General features: G+C 38.3%; 1 protein-coding gene across 2 annotated transcripts in view; it reads left to right on the forward strand.

Moving 5' to 3' along the window:
- LOC134225277 (ADP-ribosylation factor 1) overlaps positions 1 to 11,917 on the forward strand; it is a 48,675-nt gene extending 36,758 nt beyond the window's left edge. For both annotated transcript variants that reach the window (XM_062705220.1, XM_062705219.1), the window contains exon 5: positions 10,077 to 11,917. In XM_062705220.1, the coding sequence (XP_062561204.1) occupies positions 10,077 to 10,241 (165 nt within the window). In that variant the 3' untranslated portion in view covers positions 10,242 to 11,917. The remainder of the gene's footprint in view (positions 1 to 10,076) is intronic.
- The last annotated feature ends 3,247 nt before the right edge of the window (positions 11,918 to 15,164 follow it).

Below are 15,164 nucleotides of genomic sequence, written 5' to 3' on the forward strand. Positions count from 1 at the left end.
AGGGTAGAAAGTGTAGAAAAGCGAAATATGCCTGCGCTTAAAACTCTCGACGGTGTACAATACGCCGAAAGCCACGGCCTAATGTTGGGCAGCTACAAGACGGTGGACTACCGTGGAAGCACCATATTTGACGCAGGTCCAAACTTGGCGCACTTTCATATCAAATGATTCATAAAACTTATTTTCGTCAAAAATATATCAACGAATCAAGCTAGATGTCTTTATTTGCTCTTCTTCTTTGCATATATGGCATAAAAAGCATATTATTGATGAAGAATCAACGTATTCGAATAAAATATATGGAGGTCATACTCACAATGCGTCAAATTCTCGCTTTCTTAGCCACAATGCTAAGGACCAAATTATCATTTTTTCGCTTAAATTTACTTTTGTGAGAATCTTTGACTCCTATCTACAAACAGCTGAGCATAATGAGTAAGCTTTCTCTTTTAAGCTGAACATTCCAACATTTGAACGCATTTTTCAATCCAGAATGTTCTGCGTCAAATTAGGCTCACAATGCATTGTGATGTTCCTAATTAATCTTATCAGACGCATAGACAAGGCAGTACTTATAAGCCTCAATAATACTCTTAGGAAAAACAATATGCAGTCATTTAGTTTTAACTAACTCTCTACTACTTGGAATATTAGTCAACATTGGATTATCCCACTAAGTGGCCAGCCCATGATAGTATGCCTTATGCTGTCTTCGATTTTGATGCGTTTATAAGTTTATTAATAAAATGTATATAGACGGGCAGCTCATATTTTTGAGATATATCTGCAGGTCACATCACATTTGCATATTGGGAGCTTCATTGTGGTTCTAAAAGGGTTCATATGCAGGTTGCGTTTTTTGTATCCTCATCAGTTTACACAAATACAAGAGACCATGGTAGGCTGGTTACGTAATGAAATGTCAAAATTAATTCTCCCCTGAATATATGTTTTGACATTACACCTAATTGAAAAGCATTTTGTTGATGTGCAGGGTACATGAAACTAACAAAACACTTACATACCATATAGGGTATCTGTTCCTATATCAATAACAATAAGGCAATGGGCATATGAAATGCATTGATTTCTCACCCAATAATCAAGAAACATGAGAATAATTATGCTCGGCTCACGTAATTTTTAATGGAAAACAATTATGCAACTTCAAAAATGAATTTATTATCACATTATAGAAGTATTTAGCCAAAAAACATAATCACCGCCATGTACCTATTTCAATAACATTCAAAAACAGTTAATCCTATGCTTGTACCTATATCAATAATACTGTTTCCAACACAAAATACGCACACTATTACTTCTGTGTATACGTAACGATGTGATTGCAGTGATGCCAATGCTTTGTATTTGAGTTGAAATATAATTACAAAATTGCAGTTTTTGTTGTAGTTTTTCAACTTATCAGTTTGATTTTATGTTTGTCATAGATTATCTTTTCAATCTACCTTATTTTACAAACATAAGAGTTGAATTTCACAATGAAAGTTCATTCAAGCATTTTTGAAATAAAAATCTAGGTCGGCAACCCTTGAGAGTACTGCTAGCCATGTAAACAGTTTGAAATACGGTCAAGGATAATTTAGACGATGTTCGAAATAAACCTATATCAAACTATAGGAAATCGCGTTAGTTTTTCAAATATAATTATATTTATAGTGAAAATGTGATGTGCTTTATATGTTGTGAAGTGAATTTTGAAAGGATAGATTTGTGTTAGCTTGAAATTGAGTGGAAAACAACGGCGTGAAAACAGATGAATCTGTTAGTAGCAATCGAGCAGTGCATCAAACCAACAGTTCAGAGGTAGGAAAATGAAAATAAAAGTGTTTTATAATTTTATCTTTTAATAATTTGATTCTTGTGCATTAAAACATTACTCAAAGAAAATCTTAAATAATAAGGCTGTGACGATGTAGCATTTATCGATAATATCGATATCGGATTAATAAAATATCGATATCGCTTCGATATCAAGTTTTGGATATCGATATCGGATCCGATATCCGATAATTAATACAAAGATCAGAAATAATATTTTTTCTAACATTTTGATCTTAGATAGCAAAAATGTGCTATGCAACAAATAATCAACGCTTCCATGATGTAATTTAAGCTGTTTTTAAAAGCCACACTATCAACGTTGTGCAAACAAAAATAATATTTATGCTTTCAGAATCATGGCTGGTACGTATTTCGATTAACATGCGCCCTAACAATGGAACAACTGCCACTCGAGGCAAAAGTTTCACAGCGATTTGAAAATAAATTATTTCCCTTTTCAATATGGAAAAAATATTGCTACTCATAGATTCACTTGTATTAGCAAATATCGACACACATTTATATATTTTTGAGAACCTTTTTCAGAATAACGATATATAACAGGGCACTGCTGTAAATCTAATTTCATATGTAACCGGTACTACAACAGGCTTTAACATGTTTACTTAAGAATAGTTTGCAGTACGTTACACATCTTATTAGGGCATGTTTATAATAACGAATAGATGTCCCGAGGGACTATCCCAGCGCAAAAGTAAGGCTAATTCCCTGAGAAAGCGATCTATACACACCTTCAAAAGCTGAGCTCAATGATAGTTGGATCCCCATCGATCAAAACTCAAGGAAGGTTTGGATGCTCTTAAAAGTTTTTCTAAGTGCATCTACTTTTTCGTAGTTTGTTGCACTTTTAGTACCGGCATAACCAAAAATTGTATTTAAATGAGATGCAGAAAAAATCCGGATTGAATCGGTCAACGCAGGGTACTGTTGGATTGTAAAGCGTTTGACAAAATTGTTTAAATGAATTTGGCTCCTTTTAGCTTTTCAAACTGCGATCTTTACTGCCGTGAAGCGCATATCTGTCCTATTTTTGCTGGGTTTCCTATTCATATGGGACAAATATGCGATTCACGGCAGTTTACCACTTGAAAAAATGTATTATGATAAAGAGTAGATAAAAAGGAAACGTCATATACTTCATTCCTAGTAAAAACTAAATTTTTGAACTTTGAGAAGATATTTTTTATCAAATGACAAGCTTCAAAACCCTTGTATTTGGACTCTGCAGAAGTTTAGTTTAGTTCAGAAGTCTGTGAGAAAAGTTTAGATCGAATTATTCGATTAACATGTTTCAACACTACTTGTGATAGAAAAGTTTACAGCCATCATCAAATAAAGTCATATCGGCGATATTATCGAGTCAATTATCGACGATATCGGATTTTGAAATATTGGTTATCGTATCGATAATTTCAACCCGATATTTATCGATATTATCGGATATATCGACATCGTCACAGCCCTATTAAATAATATTCCAAACATACGAGAATGTGCTCCATCCATTATTGTGTACATACGGTGTGTGAAATTGTAATTAAATTGATTTTTTATTTGGTTTATCGACGGTTAGGATTAATATACGGGCTGTTATTAATATGGGAACAGATACCCTAGCATATAACTTGCACAACAACTGAACAAAAATACATAAAATGCCGCTTTGTGAAATGAGATAACTTGTTATTTTATACCGTGCAAAGTTCTATTACACTGTCATTACATAATAAAAAATATGGCGTTTAATTGATTGAGTTTTTATAAAGTTTCAAAGTGCGTCAAATTAGGAACAACTTTGCGTCAAATAAGGAGCATGGTAAAACTAGTGCGTCAAGTTGGGCACCTCAAGTACCACATAAAAACAGATTAAAAAACTAAGAAATAAACTTATATTTCGAAGTTTAATTATTTGTACACATTCTATAATAGTAGAAAGCTCATTATGCAGAATATAAAGCGAATCCATTTTGCAATTATTTTTTAAATAATGTTTCTTTTTGAAATTTTCTTAACTGCGTCAAATATGGTGCCTCCACGGTAGCCCAAGACTACGCGCAGCAGCTGGAAGTGTCAATCCCAACGGAAGAGTGGTTGGGCGCAGCTTCTCTTACAGATGGCTGGAGGGATATTCGATCCGCCATTGCAAGCACCGCAACGACTGGTATGACGGCGAATGTGAGCAACTGTACCGCGCTAATAACACGTAAAGGCCGCGTGCCACAACCCAATATGTGTAAGGACTTAAACGAAAACCTTCAAACGAACACATTGCTGAACGCTGCTTACAAGTGCTCTTCCAAATTTTATGCCGCAGTACCAAGCGGGATTTATGAGTGAACGCTCTAATAGCCACATGATAGGAAGCGGTTCACGAGAGGACAATGTAAGCCACCTCCACCTCCGATAACGATACCAACAGAGAAATTCGGAGACGCATCATGGCAAGAAATGGAACATACTTTGGACTCGAATAGAGTTCGCCGCTGTACCAAACTGACTATTATGATTCCAGTTGAAAATCGAATTTCGAAGTCGCGAAAACCGATTTTATTCGCGTTCAACTTATGGCGCATCATTGCGCAACTGGTGCACATTATTCGCAACCAGATGCGCTATACAGCGCACCAGATGCGCAGTGATGAAACTTGCGACTAATAGAAGAAAAATTGATTGTCGTGAGTTCAAAAATTCGGTTTTGAGCTGCACATACAATATCTACAAAACGATTATTAAACCGGTAGTTCTCTGCAGATTTCCGGACCCTCCGCAGACTGCGTGGCTAGCGACGTGCAGTTATGGACCGAGTTGAATGGTGAACACTTTTATGTGCTGTACAGGCCACTCCGGCCTTAAATCCTAAACACGATGGCATCCCGTTTGGCAGGGACTGGTCATTTGGCACAGGGACCTGAATGGTTGACGTCTCTTTTTACCATTTATTCTTCCATGCAATAACAGAAAAACAAAACCACGGCAGCCGCAACAGCGGCCACGCCAAGCAAACGACAGTCAGCTCATGTTTTTTTTTTCTATTTTCTCTCCCTACAATTAATTACAGGGTGGCCACCGAACCGGGAAAAACGGGAAAAGCGGGAAAAAGACGGGAAATTGAAGTCACCGGGAAAAAAAGCGGGAAAAACCGGGAATTCAGAACATGTACCGGGAAAAAATATTTTCGTTAAGCTACATTCAAAATTATTCAAAGTTTTTAATGAAGTTGTTATAAGGAAAAGATTTAATCTTTGATGTTTATTACTCAGTCAATTTAATAAGAACTGAATTATTTGATTTTAGTATATGGTGTGAAAGAAGTACAAATATTAAATAGATATTTTTTTTCCAAATCCAGTTTGTGTTGTCACTAGATCATTTTTTAATCAATTTCGAGTGACATTTATCATAAATATTGTGTTATGGGGTAAGCATAGAATCGAATATCGAATTATTAATTCCTTTAAGTGAATGTATTAAACTTCAATTTATTCTTCAAGCTTGCATTTACATCAGGTACTTCTACTATTTTTTTTTTGTAATTTTCAATTGCACATCATTAAAAAAAATATGGTGATAAATATATATTTAAACACATGTTCAAAAGTTGTTTGGAATTGTATTCAAACATTCTACATTATTAAAAATGGTATTTTTTGATACTTTGAGATTTTGTCTGTAATATTTTAAAGAGCAAAATATCTTTAATTTTTTTCCCACGACTAACCTAATATAATAGAAGGTTATGATACTGAGATATATAAATGATATAAATGCTCTTAAGATATATTTTTAACTTGTTACACGAAAAATAAGGAATAAGTTCCAATACTTTGGAATATTTAATTATTGAAAGGGATGTATAAACTTTTGAATAATAAATCCAAAATTTTATTGTAATGGATAGAAAACAGAAAAAAAAGAAAACAAAATTCTCGAAAATTAAAATGTAAAACTGATTAAATTACGCATCGAATCTTTTTTATGTCCAAAATATGTTTGAATCTGTTTTAGGGAGCAAAATAATGATTTTGATCGGAAACAAAGACCTGGGTCTAAATATTATAATTAAATTCTTTACAATTTCCAGCTTCTTCTACAAGAGATGTACATCCCGAGTTAACTTTGGCTGCTAGTTGATGTTATAGTCTACAAGTATATATAAAATTTGATATAATTTCTTATTATAATGTTATTCATTTCACTACATATTTATATACAACTACCAAATAAGCGGTGCGTATGGTACGGTATGTCCACGCAGCCTTCAACCCCTGTAGATTCGTGATATGTATTGAAGTGACTACTGTATTGAAGTGACTACTACTACTGTTGAAGTGACTACTTGAATACGATACATCTCGAAGAAAAGAAATTATTGGGCGTCATCTAACTCAATGTTTCTCCATGATGCTTTCATTGTACTGGTTGCGTTTGTGTTCGATTAGATTAGATTAGATTAGGAAACAAAGATCTGGGTCTTTGGATTGAATCTGTATTCGAATAAGCTGTTCTATGAGTTTGTGCATTTTTAGAAAGCAATACCAATAACTATGGTGCGGTTTTATACTACTTCACTTACTTCATTGCTCTCTAAGTCTAAAACATGCTAAATCGTGGAGGGAAATTTTTCCATGTTCTCCCGTGAGCAAGTATTTTCACACAATATTTTATCCGGATAGAACGATAAACCGTGATAAACCGAACGAGCGCCGGATAATTTAATTTTGTGCCTCCTAATTCTCCTTCTCGCCACTTATCCAGATAAGTTTGACAAGCATATTCACAAAAATGTAGGGTTGCGATGGGATCCGAACCCAAAACAGTTTTGAAAAGTTTGGAGCGATTGATAATGTGGTTATTACTATGTTGTTTAAATGCCAGCTGACACTATCTACATGGCCACGTAGCGCACAATTTTTGTGTTCCTGTTCATAAAGCATTTCGCATAAGTTGTTGGTAGGTAATTTAATGTATCTATTTGAAAGATTCGTTACGAATTATCAGTTGCTTCGATATAAAACTGTCCTCCGGTTTGATAAAAAAATAAAATACCTAGTTATATTTAAAACACTAGCCCTGATTTTTTTTTAGATTGAATAATAACCGGGAAAATTTGACAAAATTTACCGGGAAAAGCGGGAAAAAACCGGGAATTCGAAAATTAAATTTCAGTGGCCACCCTGTAATTATTTCGTACAATAATTTGACAACGTATAACCGTTTTTGGTGGGAAATACCTACCTACCTGGATACCTGGTTGGCTACAGCGTCGATACACCTATGCCTGGCGTATTGTAGAGCTCCATAATCGTCGGTCATGGGCGATGTTCATCCAGTTTCCCCGAACGTTCAGGATCCTCAGGTCAGATTCTACCGCGTGCAGCCAGCGTGTTCGTGGGCTTCCACGAAGTCGCCGGCCACTATCTGGTTTTCTGTTGACCAGCCAACTGAAGTCTGCCGTATTTTATACGATTCACAATATTTTCTTCTTTGTATACTTGATACAGCTCATGATTCATGCGTCTGCGCCACACATCATTTTCTAGTTTCCCTCCAAGTATTGTACGCAACACTTTTCGCTCGAAAACCCCGAAAGCTCTCCGGTCCGCCTCTTTTAATGTCTATGCTTCATGTCCATAAAGGGCTATTGGTAGAATCAGAGTTATGTATAGAGCAAATTTTGTTTCCGTCTGCATGTGGCGGGACCTAAGTTGGTTACGTAATCCGTAAAAGGCCCTATTCGCAACAGCAATACTTTTTTTCTTCACTTCATAATAATTTTTTTACTTCACGGGAAACATCATTGTCCATGTCACAAGCGTTCCAAGGTAAACAAATTCTTCAACAACTTCAAACACATCCCCATCAAGCACTACCTCTGCACCAACACCACTAGGTCTTCCTCTATCTCTACCTGCCATCATGTACTTTGTCTTGTTAGAGTTAATGGTTAAGCCTATCCTAATAAATTCGAAGGTCACAAGGTCACAAAGGTGAAGATGTAAGAGAAAAAGCAGCCTCAGCAAGCGAAGAAGCAGCACGATGTTGATGGTGTTGATGAGGGATGACCGGGTACTTTTTTTCGAGCCATCCAGCGTTGCACGTATCAGTCTAATCAATTTCGCCGGAAAACCATGTTCGGACATTATCTGCCACAGCTCATTTCTTATCACTGAATCGTACGCTGCTTTGTAATCAATGAATAGATGGTGAGTCTGCAAGTTGTACTTCCGGAATTTATCAAGGATCATCCGCAGGCTAAACATCTGATTCGTCGTTGATCGGTCCTCACGAAAACCTGCCTGGTATTTGCCGATCACACTCTCTTCGTGTTGCTTTTTTTTCCTGCGGTGGATTCGTTTCTCTTCTGCCCTTGCTACACTGTACCGCTCTATGTTGCAACGGGTACGAGCCACTAGCATTCGACTCCTAGCAACATTTTTCTCGTCCGTCACTCGCTGACACTCCTTATCAAACCAACCATTTCGTTAACGTCACTGTGCAGTGCCTAACACTTCCTGCGCTGTTGTAGTCACAGCTTCGTGGATATTTTCCCACAATCTGTTGACGTCGCCAGATCCGGGGGCATCTCCTATCCGCTCGTCCAGCTTCTGGTGGTACTGTTCAGCAACTCCTTCAACTGACAAGCGTTGGATATTGAAACGCATCGTTCTGTTGTTTCGTGAACTCGTGACGCTGGAGAGTCGCACCCGAATTTATGCAACTACAAGATAGTGATCCGAGTCCATGTTCGGACCTCTGAAGGACCTTACATCTATAACATCCGAGAAATGTCGTCCGTAGACCAGCACGTGGTCTATCTGTGAGCAAGTGTCTCCACTCGGATATTGCCAGGTTTGTTTGCGGATATTCTTACGTGCGAAGTAGCTACTGCTTATTGCCATCCCTCTAGCAGCAGCAAAGTTTACAAGTCGCAGACCATTATCGTTGGTAGCGGAATGAAGGTTTGCCGTACCAATTACAGGGCGAAAGAAACTTTTTCTTCCGATCTGCGCATTTGCATCCCCGATGACAATCTTTACATCGTGTGTTGGGCACTCTCCGTAGGCCTTATCAAGGCTCTCATAGAACTCATCCTTCACGTCATCAGGCTTGTCGTTCGTTGGGGCATAGATGCTGATCAGGCTATAGTTGAAGAATTTGCCCTTCATTCTCAACACGCAAATGTGGTCGCTTATCAGCTACCACCGGCTAACACGCTTCATCCGCTTCCTGATCACTATGAAGCCAATCCCTTTTTCTGTTCTGTCACCGCCGCTATTATAGTAGATGTGGTACTTGAATGAAGTGTTCGCTATGAGATCCACCGGTCGGATTTTACGTTCTCCAGTTCTGGGCCACCGTATTTCCTGGATTGCTGCCACACTCACGCCTTCTGCAGCTCACGAGCCAGGAGCCCAACACGCGCGGATTCATTCAAAGTTCTCACGTTCCAAGATCTGACTTTCCAATCGTTGTCCTTTATTCGTTGCCGGGTCTGTTGCCGTTGAATCAACCCGTTTGCTCTACTTTTGCTTTTCTTGGTAACTGTATAATCTTCGGAAGGCTACCTTACCAGGGTTGCGCTACCTACTTCGCGTTAAAGGGGCTGCCTTCTAGATGCTGACACGATGCAGCATGATGTGCACAGTTTAGTTTAGAGTCCCTCGCTGGCACTCGGATGATGATCAGCCGCTCCTAACATGGGGAACAGTTGCAAGTTTAATATAGAAAAACTAGTTTATTTGTGGACGCAGTAGCGCCCGTGGCATGTTTTTTTTTTCAATATGAACGATTGCACCAAAAAAATCAAAATTTTCAACGTCTGTTGTCTGTGATTTTTTTTTCATCAAATGTTATGTCTGGTTGTCTAAGGTTGTCACTGGTTTTGTTTCCTGTATCTGATTGTAAAAAAGAATTGAAGTGTCAGATATTTCGTTTTTTGTGATAATTTCCCCGTGTGCTGCGTCTGGTTGGCTAGTCACCGGACAGACAAACAGGGCTATTATATATATGATGTTCACAGAAACATCGAAAAACAGTGATTTGGAGATGGATGGCACAATTTACGATGAACAACTATGATACTCATTTCAGTTCTTGTAGAATCGAAAACCATTTTTATAAAATCAATCCTGATTCAAAATTCAAATTTATCTAAGAATGCTTCCGTTCCATTAATCATCGTCTTATCCTTCCTTCCTCTCTGCTTCCAGGATCTACCAAACGCGATGAACGCCGCAGAAATCACCGACAAGCTGGGCCTGCATTCGCTGAGAAACCGCAACTGGTACATCCAGGCGACCTGTGCAACGAGCGGCGACGGTTTGTACGAAGGTCTCGACTGGCTATCCAACCAGCTGAAGAACGCTAACCGTTAAGTTGTGTGTATGTTTGTGTGCATCAGGTAGGCAGACAGGCAAGTGGGGGGGAGCAGATGAAGATGTAAGAGAAAAAGCAGCCTCAGCAAGCGAAGAAGCAGCACGATGTTGATGGTGATGATGAGGGATAGAAAAAATAACAAGACGGACGAGCAGTAACTGCGAGCGAGCGAGATTGAGACAAGCAAGAAAAGTAGAGAGCGAAAGCGAGAAAACTGTAACAATAGTAAAGCTCCGTTGATAATTGAGATAGGTGAATGAAACCAACAAATAAAAGTAGCAAAATAAGGAACCGAAAACCAACTCTTTAAAACAATGTAAGAAACAAACAAAACACAGTAATAAGCAGAAGCCAGCCAGGTGACGAGTGTGTGGATGATTATATTGGAAAATTGGGGAAAAAAATAATATAAAGTAATATAATGGTAAAAAATAAAGTAAAACACACTAAAAAAAAGCAAAACAAAACAGAGCTGAAGCGTATAAAATAATTTAGCATGTGAGAATAAAACATAAGCTAAGCTGTGCAAGAATTATGGAATACAAGTGAGCTAAAATAAAATGGACGTTAACTGAAAACGGCAGACAAACAAAACATGTGCTTATCATTGAGTGTGCTACACAGACAACATCAACTAGAAGCGACGCGTTTGCATATGGCAAAGGGAAACAATAGGCACTATCACATTGGTTCGTGTTGTGGACCACTCTCCTATTACTTAATCCGTGTGTATGCCAGCTGTTTGCGAATATACCCCCTCCCACCCAAGTAATTCAGTTTTTTTTTTGCGTCTCATAGTCTCCTCGATCGCTACTGCTTCTGCCGCTGCTACTACTACTACTACTGACTGCTACCTTCAAGAATAATTGTGTAGGAGGGGCTGCCTTAATCTATTATTGTTTAGCAAGAAATTTATTTCACTGTGCAAAGGATTCGTTTTTTGTTTCACCTATTGAATCAGGATTATAAAGAGGACATGAAGTATGCTAGTTTTTTTTTATTTATTGTCGCTCCTTCTTACTTTAGTACTCGATATGGCTAGGATACAGTTATTAAGAGGAAATTAAACATTCGCATATGAATAAGGATCTTAGGGAAAGATATGAGTTTGTTCCAAATTATTTGTGAGCGAAATCATGCTGTGTATGCGTCTGTCTGGATGGCTTTCCGATATAAACAAATGGATTGAACACTTTTTGGAGCCGAATAAAATCACCACTAACATAACAGTTCACACACCACCACGCAAGTACGACCAACCAGAGAACAGAAAGGGTCAATCGTTGAAAAAATAAATCACTGTCGGCAGATTGTGTTGTAAGGGGCAGGAGGACACGTTTTGCTTAACAGGAACAATGGGGTTTAACGAGGAATTTAGACTGCAATAACACAGCCGCTGAGTAGACACAGAATAAAAATACTGCTAAACTATGAAGAAGAGAAAGAGAAACACTGAAACCAATAAAAGACGCTACCAGATTAGATTGAGATACGCAAAGAAAGTTTGATATGGATAAACCGTAACGGCTGAAGAAGATAGACGAGGATAGAAAAGATATCCGGAAGTGACATCCGAAAACATTCATTCAGATCAGTTTAAGAAAAAAAAAGAACAGCTACAAGTGTAACAGTTACGTTTAATTAAGATGAATAAAAACACTATATATAGACGAAAGGTGCCTTGATTTGAAAATTGATAAAAGAAAATATCCTTCTATACGGTATTGTCCAAACGTTGTTCTAAATCTAGTTGGTAACATCCGGCGGTACAGAAAACTTCTAGTAGTCGTTGTCAAAACACGTCAGCAGAAACGTTGTAGTCAAAATATGGAAAACCTTTATTTAATTGTTAGCAGATGGTACAGACGGGTTTGTTCAAGGCATAATTGCTGCTCCTCTACTACAGCAAAACACAGTAACGGTGACGAAGCGGTCTTTCTGGCGCGTATATTTGAATATGGTCCAGAAACGTAGGACAATCTTTGTCACCTGTGAGCAATTTTCCTGCAAACGTTGTTCGGGCGATTCTTCTTCTCACATCAAGTGGTTCAATTCTTAAAAGACGACAGCGCTCTTCGTACGGTGGCAAATTCCATTGGTTCCAATAAAGCGTAGTGCATATCGCACAACTTTTTTTTAATGGCTTCTATTTGAGTAATCCATCTGGCTTGAAATGGACACCAAACAACAGCATTCGATTCTAATGAAGATCTCACCAAGGGAGAAAAAGAGAGACCTGAGACACATTGGATCCCTGAACTCATTAACGATTTTGAACATAATGCCAAGTTGAAGATTAGCTCTGGTCACGATATCATTATACAGTCGACTCTCTACATCTCGATGTTCTATATCTCGATATTTCTCCCTATTTCGATGGTTTCCTCAGTCCTTTCAATCTACATACATTTGGGCCTATCTAGATATCTCTCTATCTCGACGGGTACTGATCATATTTTGTTCAGGAATCACTCTCCTTATGTCGACATGTTCAAGTTTTTAGGCTACTAGACCATATTTGGACAATGAATTTTATCGTTTTGCATAGAAGAAAAAGAATGTATTGGACGAACAAAAAATCAAAACCAAGCGACGGTTCTCACGTACCAGTTTGATTAAGAAGAAATGCTGAAAAATCTCGTTGCCAATGCCAATGCCGTAGGTTGGGAATCTTGCGAAAATACCGGGACGCAGTCAATAGTAACGGGATGAAGTTTTTTTAGGGACCTTGCAGCTCTAATGCAGTTGTTTCCGGAGACGTTTTTCGATTAGATCCGGACATGCAGATGAAGGTTTGATGACCGTTTCGTGGGTATTGTGGGACCTTTAAGAAGCTTTCCCGCTATTCTGACTCTACTGAATTTTATTGATCAAACAAAATGCCAGAGGATTGGTGAGTTTTAACTGGTTGAATACCTGGAAATCCAGGTGAGTATAATCCTCAATTTATTTCCTTTGAACTCTAAATTTCATCAGTTAATTTTCAATGACGATACATCATTTATCTAATTTAACCTTAGTAAGATGTTGGGGTCAATATGACCCAAAACGAAACTTCAAAGTAGAATGACTTTTTACCTGATAATCCGATCGTTCTAAAATTTCTTGACTTTTAATATTTTGTGGAAATGAAGCATCTGACATGAAAAAAGTATTTTAAGGTGCAACAGGAACGACCCCACAAAAAAAGTTACGAATAAGATGTTAGGGTCATATTGACCCAGAAATGTAAATGCTTATAAAACAGTCAAATTATAACCGAATTACAAAGTTTATAAACCGTTCGAAAGATAAACTCATCAATTTTGTGGCTATGTGGTGATATGCTGGTTCTGGAGACAATGGCAACCGGGAAACGACTTCCACGGGGACCTTGTCGGTCATATAAGGGGAGCATAAAAATCGCTCCATATATACCATTCGATCGCTAATTCTTCATATATTCTCTTAAAACGAATGTATGGTCCATGAGAGGGCTTCCGACGAAAGTGGCCACTCCTGGTACATGCAAGGTGCCCCCGGGGAACCCGCAAGAGAAGACATTTCCGTTTTAGCACCAAAATATGCCGTGCGCTTTTTTGTCAAGATTTTCCACCAAACAGATGGTTATGCGCTTGAAATCGATAAGTGACCACATTGACCACTCCTGGTACATGCAAGGTGCCCCCGGGGAACCCGCAGGAGGGGACATTTCCGTTTTAGCACGAAAATATGCCGTGCGGCGTCTCTTTCGTCATGATTTTCCACAAAATAGATCATTATGCGCTTGAAATCGATAAATCGATTGGCAACGCCTGGAACCTATGAGGGGCCCCCAGGGAACCCGTAGAAGGGGACATTTCCATTTTACACCAATATAAGCCGTGCGGCGGCTCTTTTGATTTTTTCCTATCAAACAGATGGACGTGCGCTCGAAATCGATAAGTGACCACATTGGCTACATTTGAAACCTATGAGGCTCCCTCGGAGAACACGTAGAAGATGACATTTCCATTTTTACACCAACATATGTCATGCGGCGGCTCTTTCGTCGTGATTTTCCTCCAAATAGGTGCCCTCGAAATAGATTATTGACATATTGTCCACCATTAGAACCTATGAGGTGCCTTCGAACCCGTAGGAGAGAACATTTTTATGGTTATATCAAATGTACTGTGCCGCTTGCGGCAGCTCTATCTTCGTCTATCATTGTCTACCATGGCCATAAGTCTTCAAAAAGTTGGTTATGCGCTTGAAATTGTTCTTCATTTGAAATTGAGTACTGAGTCAAATTAAAAAATAGTTTCTGGGATTCCTTCGAACAGCTCTCCAAGGATTTTCCATTCCGCATCTCGATATTACTATTAGTCGATGGTCCCTTCAATCCCAGGTAGCACACTTGTCATAGACATGTTTCCGTGACTCGTATGTGACCCAATCGAGTCACATTAGAGTTGCTGTAACTGAATAGGTTAGGATTGTGTTACTAGGGAAATCGACTCATAGAAGTTTGAGGTTTTCACCGATCGCCGTGGACAATGATATGAAAACGCTACATTTCGATATAAAAAAAATCTCTCCTTCTGTGAGACTCCTGCGGGTACCTTGTAGGTTGTAGATATTAAGTTCAGAATGAATGATATTTGATAGAAAAAAACTAGACTAATCTACCTAGTGGTGATGGTGCCTTTATCGTTCGTTCAAAAGGGTTGAGAAATATATAAGAAAAGTCTAATAACACTAATAGGTAGATAGCTCTTATTTTTCATATTTGTTTATTTGCATTCTAAAATTTTCTGCTGAACGCAACTTACTGGAAGCCAATCGGATGAGCATAAGTGCCAGAAAAGTGATTTTCCCATGCAGCTGCTCAAATTAGTATTTTGGCCATAACTTCGGAGCCCATAATTTGATCTGGCCAATTTTCAATAGGAAACAATAGG

This window comes from Armigeres subalbatus, chromosome 3 (assembly GCF_024139115.2).
Source record: "Armigeres subalbatus isolate Guangzhou_Male chromosome 3, GZ_Asu_2, whole genome shotgun sequence".
Taxonomy (NCBI): Eukaryota; Metazoa; Arthropoda; class Insecta; order Diptera; family Culicidae; genus Armigeres; species Armigeres subalbatus.